Source organism: Ascidiella aspersa, chromosome 1 (genome assembly GCF_963924565.1).
Source record: "Ascidiella aspersa chromosome 1, kaAscAspe10.2, whole genome shotgun sequence".
Taxonomy (NCBI): domain Eukaryota; kingdom Metazoa; phylum Chordata; class Ascidiacea; order Phlebobranchia; family Ascidiidae; genus Ascidiella; species Ascidiella aspersa.
This window is the reverse complement of record NC_139447.1, coordinates 31,704,004-31,718,048: the sequence shown is the minus strand read 5'-3', so window position 1 is coordinate 31,718,048 and position 14,045 is coordinate 31,704,004. Positions and strand designations below refer to the sequence as shown.

At 35.3% G+C, this 14,045-nt stretch overlaps 3 protein-coding genes and 1 non-coding gene across 4 annotated transcripts; 3 read left to right on the top strand and 1 right to left on the bottom strand.

The window, feature by feature from the left end:
- Position 1: 1 nt before the first annotated feature.
- LOC146169797 (tyrosine-protein kinase SYK-like) lies at positions 2-2,427 on the bottom strand. Its single transcript, XM_083383004.1, has one exon. The coding sequence runs from the start codon at positions 2,425-2,427 to the stop codon at positions 607-609; it is 1,821 nt and encodes a 606-aa protein (XP_083239130.1). The 3' UTR covers positions 2-606.
- Positions 2,428-3,550: 1,123 nt separating this feature from the next.
- On the top strand, positions 3,551-4,712 carry LOC146169796 (group XIIA secretory phospholipase A2-like; the record flags this gene model as incomplete). The annotated part of the gene is made up of 3 exons (XM_083387354.1): positions 3,551-3,646; positions 3,716-3,896; positions 4,232-4,712. Coding segments are annotated over 3 exons (399 nt in total), but the record flags the coding sequence as incomplete, so codon positions are not given.
- Positions 4,713-5,165: 453 nt separating this feature from the next.
- On the top strand, positions 5,166-13,086 carry LOC146169795 (uncharacterized). Its single transcript, XM_083387341.1, has 15 exons — positions 5,166-5,283; positions 5,474-5,600; positions 6,025-6,221; positions 6,778-6,869; positions 7,029-7,076; positions 7,153-7,224; positions 7,560-7,712; positions 8,140-8,310; positions 8,899-9,070; positions 9,505-9,649; positions 10,099-10,222; positions 10,982-11,048; positions 11,279-11,394; positions 11,913-12,114; positions 12,693-13,086. The coding sequence occupies exons 1-15, from the start codon at positions 5,166-5,168 to the stop codon at positions 13,022-13,024; spliced, it is 2,136 nt and encodes a 711-aa protein (XP_083243467.1). The 3' UTR covers positions 13,025-13,086.
- Positions 13,087-13,693: 607 nt separating this feature from the next.
- On the top strand, positions 13,694-13,768 carry Trnav-gac (transfer RNA valine (anticodon GAC)). Its single transcript has one exon. It is a non-coding gene; the product is annotated as a tRNA-Val (tRNA).
- Positions 13,769-14,045: the final 277 nt, after the last annotated feature.

The following is a 14,045-nucleotide window of genomic DNA, read 5'->3' as shown; positions in this document are numbered from 1 at the left end:
ATTCATTTTTGCAATACATCATTTTGAATGTCAAAGCAGCATTAGGTAGATAAAATATCCAGTAACTCTCAGTTATACGGTTATAAATTTGAAATTCCTAACTCACGGCATGAGCTGCATTCAAATGATACCAAATAGAAAGAATAAACGCAGAACTTTAAAACGCACAAATTTGTACAAGGAATATTAACACATCATCAAATTTGAAGACATCATTTTCTACAATATTGCTTAGCGACAGAAACAATTATGGACAGCTTGCTTGGGTGCATAGACAAAAAACTATAATATTGTATGACTTGCAACAATAGTAAGAGCTAGTATATGAACTTAAAACATAGCAAAAAAGGTGAATGCATATACCATTTGAAGAAAGTCCTGGTGCAGGATATTAACTAAAAGTCAAGTAATATAAGTGTACTACCATAGTTGAAAAGTGCTGAGGGAGATAAAAATGCATAAAATTATATTAAAAACTAAAGAATATGTAATTGCATGAAATATATACAGATTGCCACAGAAAGGAAACAATTCACAGAATTACTTTAAAAATCAACATTTTTTTTTTAAATAATTACCGGTTGACTAATCTGTAAAAAACAATTATCAGTTTTCATTTTCATACATAGATTGAAGAATTGGCAGAATTTCACTAAAGCTTGGCCTTTGCTCTGGTTTTTCAGACCAGCATTGCAACATCAAGGCATAAGCGCCTGGCGAACATCCAATCGGACACTCTAATCTCTTTCCCCTTTCAAGCATGCCCACAATCTCATGCCCTTTCAGGCTCTGGTAAGGTCTGCTACCATATGACAAAACTTCCCAGAGAGTTACACCAAAACTCCAAACATCTCCCTTACTCGAGAATTTGTAGTAGTGCAATGCCTCTAAAGAATACCACCTAAGTGGCCAAGATCCTGGCTTGGCTGCCCTGTAGTAGTTTTCTGAGTCATGCAGAACCCTGGACATGCCAAAGTCTGAAATCTTTACAAACTTTTCAGTAACCAGAAGCACATTACGGGCGGCCAAATCTCTGTGCACCACATTTTTGCTTTCTAGAAAGGCCATTCCATCACAGACTTGGACCATCAATGCAAGAAGTTGCTCCTCTGGAAAAGAGTCCCTGTTTTCATATTTTACAAAGGCCCTTAAAGATCCCAGCGGGGCAAGTTCCAAAATGATTTTCAAGTCGCCAGAAGGCGTGGGGTCATCGCACACAGCAAGCACTCGCACAATGAAAGGATGATCAAGCTTTTGCATCACAGAAACTTCCCGGAGCAGTTCTTCCCGGTTTGCTTGAACGTCGCTGCCAGACATTGTCTTCACTGCACAAGGAATTATCTGACTTTGTAGTTCACACTCTCCCTGTCGAACACAGCCAAAATGCCCACGCCCAATGACTTTACCCATTTTAACCAGATCGCTTTTGATGTATAGGTCTGGAGCAACTATCTTGTTTTCCTTAAAAGAAGTCAAGTTGCAATAAGGACTCTGAAATCCGAATGAATCCTTTGGCATAGATTTTCGATTGAACCTGGAAAGAATAGAAGTGAAATTTCTTTGACTTGTAGGAGTTTTTGGACTTCTTGGAGATGTTTTCTCTGCATCTTCTGCAGAATCCGACCACGGAACCTCTAGGCTATTGGGAGGAATCATTAGTTTCAGTCTCTCTGCTAACCTGGCTACAACTCCAGGAGACCCAAAGGTAAGTCCAGCAGGTTTGGGAGTGGGTTTAGGCTTTGTCCAGCTGGGGTAAGTTGCATATTGTGAACAGGCCTTTTGTAAAACACAAAGTAATCCATCATTTCTGAACTGCTTGTAGAATTCCACTAACTCAACAAGTGACGGAAACAGCTGAGCTTTTCCATCAATGTTATACTTTTGAGAATTAGTGTCATAGATAATCTTGTAACGGTGCACTTTTGCACAATGGACTATGCTCAGCACAAAAAGGCTATCCTCTTTTTCTCTTACCAAATAAATTCCATCCTGATGTAGCACTCTGTAGGCACAAGAAAGTCGCATGGCATCTTCTTCCCTCGTAATTTTTCCGTGGAACCATTCCTGGTCTTCATAAACTGAAGAAGTAGATGACCGCGGTGGTCTAACGTTCAAATATGTGCTTACTCCAACAGGGTACAGAAGCCTTGACTTCAGGCCCCCAGCTTTCTTCATGTAGTGTTCGCACACTAAAACCGGTGTTTCGAATGTTGATAGTTTGTTGACACCATAGAGATTAGCAGGTGGCCACAATTTGATGCTGTAGTGTAAGGTTTTTCCGAGGTGATTAACGGATATGGCATAACCATCTTGTAAATTTATACTTTTTCGAAGAAGAAAGGAGCCGTCTGGTTTTTCCGACAAAACTTGACGTGCTTCGTCCCTTCCGATAGTTCCGTGATAATAAACTACGCCACTAAAATCCATTACCCCCTAAAAGTTAAAAAACCCACAAGAACAAAAACGGAACATCTTTGTTTACCAAGGTACACTGGGATTTTCCCTAAATGTTGAAATGTTAACGCCGCATTTTTTTTTCTTTTACTTAAAAAATGGAAGATAAGAAAATGAGCAAAACCCTACTCTAGCAGCTTTTGGAATGATATAGAATTTGTTAATAAAACTAGAGAAAGAAAAGAATAAAACTGTAGTTGTTAAGCCACACATTTATTGTAGCATGCAAAAGTAAAAAAATTAATAAAAGCAAACTTTAGGCGGAATCCATGGCCGCAAAAATTATAAGTAGAAAAAAAAAACATCATTCGCATAATGAAAAGTTGATTATTGCAAACTGCAAAATTATAAATTTACGCGCGGTAAAGATGGTCAGTTGTTCACGGTTTGTTTGTAAACAAGGACACGTGCCGTTAAACTAGTTCGTTGTAGTAATTTAGGCTCTCGATACTAATGTTCCGTATTGTTTTGTAGTTAATTCTTAGGTTTATCTTTTCGAAAAAAATAATATATGTTGTATTGCTGTTAGTATTAAACAGTAGCATAACATTTTAAATTAATAAATTTGACTTAGGAGGAGTATTGGTGCAATTCCCCAGAAACTTAATTTGTGACTTATTGTTTTCAGTATTAATGCTTAATTCTGTTTAGTGAACAGATATGTGCATAACACTATGAAGTAATATATCTGTAATTAATCAGTAAATGAAGCGTTATTGAGTTGAAGTTGTAAAAATGGTAAAAATATTATTTATATTACTTTTATTTCTTAGACCGTATTTGGGTTTCACTGATCATTATGTTTTTCAACTTCAAACGTTGGTTTGTATTTGCTATATTCCCATTTTTGTCTTCATGTTTTGGACAAGCGGATCTTGATATTGACCCAAAAATGATAGCGACAGGAATGAAGGCCTTAGTCGGTGTATTTGATTCACTTCAAATGTCTCTCGACAATCCACAATGCATTTATGCTTGTCCGTTAGGTAAGCAATTAAAACAGAAAATATCTGTATGTTAAAGCATAAACAATAATTTGAAGACACTTTTGATAAACATATTTTTTTTCAAACATAGATAACCCCCTTTACCTTGACCTAATTGGGTTAAACCTATTTTTCTAGGACGAAAAAAGATTGCTAACCGTAGTCATTCACCTTCAAGTAATGGATGTGGATCTCTTGGAGTTGAAGTAATTTTTTTAAATGATTTTTTTATTTGAGGCCTGTTTTGTAATGTTATGATAAACATATTGCTGCAGGTTGATTTGAGTCACATGTCCTTGCTGAGTTTGTGCTGTGACAGTCACGACTTGTGTTACGACACTTGTAGTTCAAGCAAAAATAAATGCGACAAAGATTTCAGGCAATGTTTAAAAAATACTTGTTCATCGCTCCCAAAAAAGAAAAAGTCAAGCAAAGATGTTGTATTTACAATAGATGGTTGGTCCTTTTATTTACTGATTTTTGCTAAATAGTAATTTTTTTTAATCTTTTGTGTGCAAACTTAACCGCAAACCCTTTTAAATGCATTTTTGTTAGTACATAGAAAATGTTGCCAATAATGCAGGCAACAGGGTAACATAAACTTATTTAAACAACTTTGTTCTATTAGCTGATGAGTCATTTCAATGTCATAGAAAAGTTAGTCATCTATTCAATTTCAATGTATCACTATCTGAATGTCACACTTTGCCATGCGTTGTATGAAATGTTGTCAGTTGATCTATATACAGTATGTTGACTCAATTTTACTTTACTTTCTCTGAATTTTTCAGCTTGTATGATCACAGCTGATGTTATATATGGTGGAGTTACTGTGCTTGGCTGCAAATCTTTCATTGATGCACAAAAGAAAGCTTGCTCTTGCGTATTGAAAAGAGCCACCGATGATTTATAATGTTTTTGTTAAGGGGCAATATTCCGAAACAATTTCTTACAGGTCACTTTTATCGATACTATTTAAACAAACAGTATAATATGGCAAGAGATTTTTCTGTGATATACCAAACTGACTTATTGCTTTACAAGTCAATAAAATTTTTCTTGTTTATTTCTTTCAAAAATACAAATTGTTATTCAATATCCTGTATACTGGTGTAATACACTAATATAGGAAACTTAAAATATGCCAACTCTCACCAATAAATGGATGAGATGCTTTTGATTTAAAACAATTTAACAAATAATAGTTGTGTCAGGGATTTTGCTAATATAAAATATTTCGCTCAATCCCTGATGGGTTTGTCAAAACTTCAACATTCTTCCAAAACAGGGCACTCTTCTCATTTTTACCTCAGTGCGTTTGTTCGCAATCTGTTTACTTCTTCAATCATTTTTAAAAAAACATGGATTTGTTAATTATTATTCATTAAGTCACACAGTGAATTTATATATACTGCACAATTGCTTGACAATTTTAAGTAAATTTATGTGTTCAATCTTTTTAAAAAACAATAATTTTACTGCTTTCCTAGTGATGCTATATGTTCAAACAATCAACAATATAATTAAGAAAGTTTGTTTATGTGAATAAAAATGTTGAGGTTCCTAGGAAAATATGTTTTTGCGATACTATGTGTCTTTGTGTCTAACTTAAAGAACTATATTAACTGCACTTTTTCTTGTTATGTGACATTCTGTTTGTTTTTTAGGTTAAAATAGATAAAAAGGTAGTTTTTTTTTTGTTAAACACACAACTGCTATATGACGATGGCAACATTCAGTGAAGGGGGAGTCCCGCGTGAACTGCTGGCCACTTTCAACAAACTTGAGGCAGAAGTTGCGGAGAAGAAGAGCATTGTTGAAAAGGAAAAGGAGCAGATTAAAGGTACTATATTATAAAAGTCACGTCAAAGGGCATTTTTCTACAGAATAAAACATCATATAGCAACATCTGGTGGGATTTTAATGCAGTTTATTTTAACAAAAAATAATACCAATTGATTTGATTAAAATAGTTTTTTTTTAGTTTTTACTAATTTTTAAAAGTTACATGATAGATATTTTGCTGTAACTAGATTTAGAAAAGGACATACTCGAGAGGGGTGAAGCAACTGCTAAGCTCCGTAGTGAAAATGTTGAACTAGAACTTGCCATCAAACACACTATGTCCATATTTGAGCACCAAAAAGTTCAAATAAAAACGTAAGTTTGCCAAAGGTACTACAAAACGACTAACATGAAACTAAATGCATGATGCGCGTTACAATACATCAGATTTCGCTAAGTACAGTTAAATTCAACATATGCTTAGTCTTGAAGATACTGGTGAACTACTACGCGCACAAGCAAAGTTAAAAGAAGAGTTATTTGTCTCTCAGAAAGAAAAGAATGCAAAAATTTTGTGAGTTTCTCTACAGTCTCTAGTGTTAGTGAAGGATTTTTAAACAGAACCTTTTGGTATTTAACAGAACTTTTTGAGTCCATATGTGCATACTGTTTTTCTAAATAATAAACATATCACTTTGTGCATAAAGTATTGCAGCAAATATCTCTTTGTTTAATTCTTTGTCACAAATTTATTTACTAATGTATATAAGCCTAATAAAAAATAGTTAATTTTGATTAGAAATGACTGTGAAAAGAAGTACAGCAAATTTAAAGAAATGGTTGAAGAGAGAATGAACCAGTACGACAGTATTCCACTTGTGGCCGACCTAAAGAAGCAGCATCATGTTGTAGCTACTCTTCAGACAAAGCTGGAAGCAGTAAAGTTGCAAAATTTAAAAGTTAGAAAAGAGATTGAAGAAAAAATAGCCAAGCGAGGTTGTTGTGACTGAAGAATTCTTTCAGCCTTTTCAATTTAAAATAGTTACGATAAAATTTTGTTCATGGTCGATAAACTTTACATATGAGTTTTTTATGTTTTGATAATTTCAGATCAGGCAACAAAATATCAGTCTATCACAGAGTGGGGAGTGGCAGTGTATCCTTTTTATGAACAAGCAGATTTAATTCTGCCTGGATATTCGACAATAGCACATTTGTTTTAGATTGTGCAGAATGTATACCAAACAACTCGAGTCTGATTCCCGATCCTGACAGCAGCCTAAAAAAATAAAGTAAAGTACAATCCCCAGCCATATAAACAGTTATATTGGGTCCCTGTGTCCTCAATATAAATATTTAACCTTTAATAACTATTTAAATGTTCAACTTAAAATATTGATAGCTATGTTTGGACACCACTAAGTGCACTTGGGAAAATATTGCTTTAAACTTCAATAGAAATATATTCATGCCATTGTAGTATTTTGGTTGCATTCTTTAACAACAATTCAATCTGCGTGAAGTGCTAAAAAGATGAAATTCTTGTACAAAGAAAAGGCAGTTGCACAGGCCAGATTTAACAGAGTGAAAGCTTTAGAAAAAGAAGTTGAAGAGTTGGAAGAGGTTAAAAGGCAAATGGAGAAGGTTTCTAGAATGTTGGCATGTTTTGTGTGTATTCATATATTTATATCCATTTGTGGTGTCAAAACATATTGCAACGGGCTGTTTTGAAACAAGAAAATAAAAAATACATTATATTATACAATACACATCTTATACGATGTGCCTATTTCTAATTTTTAGAAAAAAGAAGTTGCACAAAAGAGTCTAATCCAGCAGCAACCAGTTAAGGTGATTTATGACTGTATAGATATTTTGCTAATTGTTATTTACCCAGTTATCTAATAGTGTGTTGTGTGACATTAAGATGGATGGGCAAGCAAAGAGAACAGCAAGTTCCAAAACTGGAAGAAGCAGTTCATTTTTACAAAAGTGCTTGGTAAGATTGTCTTACCATATTATATATTTTTTTCCTAATCTGCAAATTTATTTAAACAAGTGTTTTAACAAAATGCTATTACTACTTTAACTAGTGACATTTTTTATTAAATTATGTATATTACTTATCCGCTAAAATTACAAAAAATTGCAACTTACTTTTTTCTCTTACTTTTTTAAAAAAAATATTCATGATGATTTTAAACCACAATTAAATCAATAATTAGTTGAACTTCAAAAAGTTGAGTTACTTTCTAAATATTTGACTTTGATATCTAAGTTTCTTACTCCAAAACGTTAAAAACTCGTTGGTGAGCAACTGTTAATTCTTTCAAGGTCCCAAGTTTTGACACAATCTTCAAGAAAAAGTTGGGTATCCATTCCAATATAAAGCAAGTCCCAGGTTCCAGTGGCAGTAGAATGATGAGTGGGGTAGCCAGTCTTAGTCTGCCAAACATACCTTCACTACTGGTCGGCAAATCTGTGACGGTGAGTATTTGTTTTCGTGAGGTTATGGCCAGGCTAATTGTCTACGCCAGTGGTCGTTAAATATGGCCACCGTGAATAATTATTCTGGTCTGTGGCATTTTTCCTTAATGCAGCTAAAATATATTGTTAATAAGTAGTTTATTACAATAATTTTTTTAGCAAACCGATGTTATACTATATATTTTGGAAAATGTGTTATCTGTTTCAGTTTTTACAGTTATTCACCCATTTATGGAAAATCTTGGTGACCCCTTAGATTTTTTAACTTTTTTTAAAAACAACCAAGTTGTCATGTGTCGCTAGTGGAATGAAAAGTATTGGGCGTGGCCTTTTCATTTATACTGTTTTGTTTTCAAATTATATTTTAAACAAGTTGATTAAACCAATTTTAGTTTTTGGGGATAGTCTTTGAATTTATTTCATGTAGCCCGTGCAGCATTTGCCAGATGAAATGCCCAGTAGTGTACAGCACGACAACGACCCATCGCCAGAACAAAGTGAAACTGCCGGCATGTCGCCCACGCCCAAAAAGATTGGGTCCAGCCTCTACCGAAGTAAATCGCTGACCTTACTGATGCCCATCATCAAACCTTTAAAGGTACATGACAAACTGGAATGTCCAAAATTGTAAAAAAATTATCTGAGTTTTTTTAGAAAGGCTTTGAAATACTGTTTGAAACTTGTATTCAGCACATTTTATGATAGTCAGTCGATTTTCTTGCACATTTCACATTAAATATACATTTTAAATTTCTTGAAAAAAAAACCTTCTGTTTTTCGATATTAGTTGGTCCGATAGACTTTTAATCATTCGAAATATGTTAGATTTACGTTTAAATCTTTCTTTTTTAATTATTAGTAGTCAAATCTTGCACATTTTTTGTATATTCTACTGTTAAAGAAAACTTGTACAAACCTGAATTTTCTGAAAGAAACCAAACATAGAATTAAAAAGTATAATGACACAAACTTAAAATCCCTTCCTTATTGCCTATGTTGTAATTCCAAGTCAAATTCTTGAAACAAATCAAATGAAACGAGATCAGCTTATATAGCACGTAAAGTAATTGGTATCACACGGGGACAGGGGACAAAATTAGGTAAATTGCGCGAAGCGCGTTCACTACTACTATAATTTCACTACACCTAAAAAATAACGTAAAATTTTACTACAACTATAATCCAGAAAGCTGAAAATCCGGTAAGGAACACCACTTCTATGCTCGGGCGTCCCCTTTCTGATTGGTTGAAATCGTCGTCAGCGAATGACCAATCACAAAGCAAGCATCCAGAACTGGAGGTCAAAGGTCAAGCGACACACCGAGATGATTTCTTGCTACCTAAGGCGCCGATATTAAGTAAGAAGTGTTTTATAAGTCATTGCTTTCTAGGTATTTTGCCGTGGGCTAAAGTGTATCTGCCGACTTCAGTATTTCACCTAATTCAGTTTATTGAGATTGGCCCTAAGCAATTTTTTTGTGTGTGTTTTTTTTACTTTAAGTTACAAAAATGTTAAGTGGAAAGCAATTGGACCGTTTAGGCAGTGGGTATAAATTGTTTTACAATAATGCTTAGTATTTGGATTGCCGAAAAAAGGTTTAAAAAAAATTTCCAAAAGGTCTTAGCAATTTAGGCCAAAAGCTTTTATTTAGCACGGATCTGTAATGCAGCTTGACAACGGTTAATAACCGGTGATTATACAAGTGCGTATTCAAATGTCCTAATTAAGATGATGTCAAATTACTTGACCTGCTTGAATTTGCCATTCAATTTAAAGGTTTTATTGTTTCAGGAAAAAGTCCCCAGAAAGCGGCTGCAGATAAAAAGGTGGAAAACATGGCATCATCAACAGAGATCCCGCTTATTCGCCAAGTTCAGCAGAAGAACTTGATGCAGCAAGTTATTGAGCAAAGCGAAAGCCAAAACGACATTCTAAAGTGAGCTGTCGGCATATTTTTATTTTATAAAGAAGTTTTGCAATTTAACGCTGACAGTAAATACAAATATATAGCACTAAATTGAGATTTGAACTTACAGCCAAGGGAAGTTTTATTTCGAGTTTGGAATAACTTACGATTCTGTTTTCTAATAATATACTGTCTTCGTTTTTTATGTTATAGAATCACTTACCAAAGTCACAACACAAAGTTTGTCCAATTGGGTTTTTTTAATAAAAAAAATTGCACATATTTTTTGTTAAATTAAAACTATAAATCTTAAGCTTAATTTTTGAAATATTTTTTGTTGTATCTAACCAGAATTGTTTTTTAATGTCTGTTGAGTTTCGTAAACAAACATTAATGCGACCAAAAACCCTAAAAACATAGTGATTTTTGCAAAAGCGCCATGTTTATAACGGATATCTAATTTTAACAAAAAAAAACAGCGCGTCAATGGAAATAGACACCGAAGACTGTGCGGACATCAACGAACAACCGCAAGATAAGGGCAGAAATATGCTGAGACTTTTTGACGGCCCCGAATTTCAAGTTCCAATGCCTTCTTCCGATGTATGTTTTAAATTGGTTTATTTCGTTTCATAATCGTAATGGTCTAATTCAGTGGTTGTTTTTATGGTCACTTGCCCGCTTTTAAAAACTATAGAAAGTTGTGACTTGTGTTAAATTATTACATAAGTGGCATTAAAAGAGGATTTTATTATTTGCAGCCATAATACACAATATACAATTGCACATTCAAACAATCGAAGGTCTTGATTATGCTCTCTTGTTATGTAGGGGTTAAAGATATGGCCTGTCACATTTTTGCCAAAATTACTCCTTAAAATTGTATTTATCCACGGTAAAAGCCACTCGTCTAACCATACGATTTTGTTTGTATTATATACGATCGAAATTTGCGACTTGTCATCCGTTTTTCGTTTTAAAACGGCAAATTCGGGACACAAAGTCCACTCCACACATTACCTCATTCTTCCCAAAATTACATACGTCTACTGAAAGGTTACAGCAGGATGTAAGTAAAATCTGTTAGGAAACTAAAATTCCTAACACTTGTTTAGTTTATATACTCTCCCGTATTTATGTTGCCCCGTTGGTTTACAACCCGGAAACAACGGGAAAAATACGTAATAAACCAAAATCACGTCGTGCTTATAACACAAACTGAGATTTATGTCTATGGCTTGTGTTTAATGTCGATTTTATACAAATTTTGCCAACAAGTGCAGTATTTCCTTAGCTTTTACTGTATTTCGCGCAGGGCAAATCTGTTTTATAAAACTGTTATTGTCATTGCCATTTTCGCAGGCCGAGGAAAATACTTCAACTGGGGAAAAAGTTTTACCAAGCACGCCTGGCCGAGAGAATACGGAGGGTATGTTAAGTACTCACTGTCTGTCTCTGGCATTTTTTATTCCTAAACTGTATCTCGGTGTTCATAGTATTTTCCCGATATGTGTTGTAATTTACAAACACATACTACTTTAGAAATGCCCCCAGAAGTCATAACATTAATTTTTGAGAAAAAGTAATGTGTTTAACTTACCAGACTTTCTGTAACGTTTGCATTTTCCTGCATGCTTAAAACGTATACTGTTTGTGCAGAAAAGGGCGCAACAGCCGAAACAAGCCCGGATGAATACGGCAACATGAATGGTGAGTTCGGGTCAACTATGTCACCGGGCGACTCCTTCGTCATGTCGACCAACTATTTATTTAAGGTCAGTTATAAAAATGTCCGATAATATCGGATCGGAGCCGATACCCGATGTCAAGTAGTAGTATCGCTACTCGTACGATACTTGGGTGATATCTCTGAAAACATACTAACTCCTTTTAAGCCACGTTTCGAGTTTTCTACTTTAAAGGCAAATTTCTGAGAAAATATAACATTCAGAAAGATAAACCAGTTTTAAAAAGGTATTACCAATTCACTTATTTTTTTGATTTATTTTGGTTATTTGAACGTAGTATTTATATTTTTCGGATCTCGGTTCTTTTTGCCCAAAATGTTTGGACGTATTTTACATTTTTACTATAATTGGTCCTATAAGTGACTATACTGTACTTGTTTTAAAAATATTTATTTTCTTTGACACACAAAAGGCATTAAGCAGTGTTGAAAAAGCGGACTACAAACCCTATCTGCGGAACACAAGTAAAGTTAGAACCACGCTGCCTATATACTCCATTTAACATAATATATATGTTATATATTCATCTCTTTGTTATTTTCTAGGGCGACCAAGAAGCCAATTCGTCGCCGGTTAAACCGCATAACGCGAGCGGGTTTCACGACGAAAGTGCTCACGGGCACCGTGATGCCGTCATGAAAACTCCCCAACACCCTCCGCCCGTGAGCGGGGGATTTTTCGGGGGTAGCCCTGCCTCATCTGTGGAATCACCCTCGTTCGAGGGATTCACGTTTGGAAATTTGCAAGGTAAGGATTATGATTTTACAAGGTAAAAGTATTTTTTCAAGTGTTGAGCTTCGTCAATTAAATCGACTTAATCGCCTGTTTTTTATTACACACTAATACTTAGCTGGCGTTGAATGTATGTGAATTAAAAGCTACCAATATAATTTCAACCTTTTTTAATTTTTTTAGTGTTTTTTCTTTAAAAAAAAATTAAAATAAAAGCTCGTGGACTGTATTTGTACATACTATTCCGTCAGCATTGTTAGTGTAGTCCAGGTCAGACCATTTTTATCAAAAAAAAATGTTAAACTCGTTCAATCAAAAGCAATAGTTTGATTGCCAACACCAAAACGTAGCATATTGCTAAATGTTTCACAGGCGAAAAACAAGGCTATTTTTTTTCAGCTGTTTAGAAACTGTCGCTTCAAAACGGTTACTTGCATTTCAGTGTTATTTACTTAATTCTTTATAACACTGGTACTGAGTGTGCCGATATGGTTAATCGGTAGAGCTTCATGAGATCTATATCTACTGGTGCAAACAATAAAATGTTCAACAAATAATGAAACTGTACAAAATTTACGTCCGTTATTTCGCAGACAGCAGCTCCCCGTCCACAAACGCCGCCTCGCCTTTCGCAATGAACGCCTTCGCCAGCAACAGTAGCAATAAACAGCGTCAAGCGTCGGCTTCCGGCAGCGGCCAATCGACCTCCATGTTCCCCTTTAATTTCGGCCCTGAGTCGCCGCCAGATCAAGGCTTGTCGGGATTTTCGTTCAGTTTTGGCGGAGCCTCTGACACCAGCCAATCAGCGCCTGCCGAAACGAGTCCGTTCTCGTTTAATCTAGGCGAAGGCGCCCCACAAGCTAGCTCGGGTCAATCGTCCAGCTCCGGGTCGCTTTTCTCTTCTATATTCGGTTGCGGAAAGTAAGCCTCGGCAACGATTTCAAGTTATTGGTCTTGGAAGTGGAAATTAGACAAGCTACAATTGGAGAACCTGACTTCAAAGTTTATTGTGTTTGATTTTTCTGCTTTTGAGATTTAAATAATTTTTAGGTATTTAGTGTTAGTTCGCTAAATTTGTTTTTGTTTCTCTTGTAAGTTAGCCGTTTTTATGTTTTTTTTTTCTTTAAAATTTTCAGACATTCTTGTATGTGTTATGCCGTGCGACCTGTGCTTTCTTTTCGCGACAACAACAATAGTTAACTTCTTCTAACTGCTTTGGAGTTATTTTTTTATGTTTGTTGTTTTATTTTAAATAAACAATTGCTACAAATCTGTTTAGGTGCGTTTTATCAATGTGCTTTAAATCAGCACCAAAGTGCCAAGTAAGGGTTAGTAAGGGTTAACGAAAATGCCAGGTGTACGTGTGTATGACGGACGGTGATGGCTTTTCGGTGTACTATTGATACGGAAGCCGTAATCGTTGGTCATAAAGCAACTTCCGAGGGGCTAGATCACAGATGTTATTAAACACATATGTTTGTGTGTGTCTTTCATTGATTGATACGGACTGATGATCCCCCAGAGTGAAGTTGCTTGTACTAACAAAATGTGCAAGTATTGTCGCATGGTTGTTTCTCGACTCGCTCCTCTCTGAGCCTGCATAGCTCAGTTGGTAGAGCGACGGTCCCGACTTGACCGGAGGTCGTGAGTTCGAACCTCACTGCAGGCCAGTTGTTTTTCTGGGTTGCTCTGCTTGCATCATAGATCGACAGATTCGGCGAGTCTGCGATGGCTTTTTGGTGTACTATTGATACGGAAGCCGTAATCGTTGGTCATAAAGCAACTTCCGAGGGGCTAGATAACAGATGTTATTAAACACATATGTTTGTGTGTGTCTTTCATTGTGTGTGACGGAGTAAGACATTGGTATGAGAAACCATTATATGCTCCGTAAAGACGCTTTTTTTCATCCTGTTTGATTTGCCACAAGTCAATCGTTTGTATTT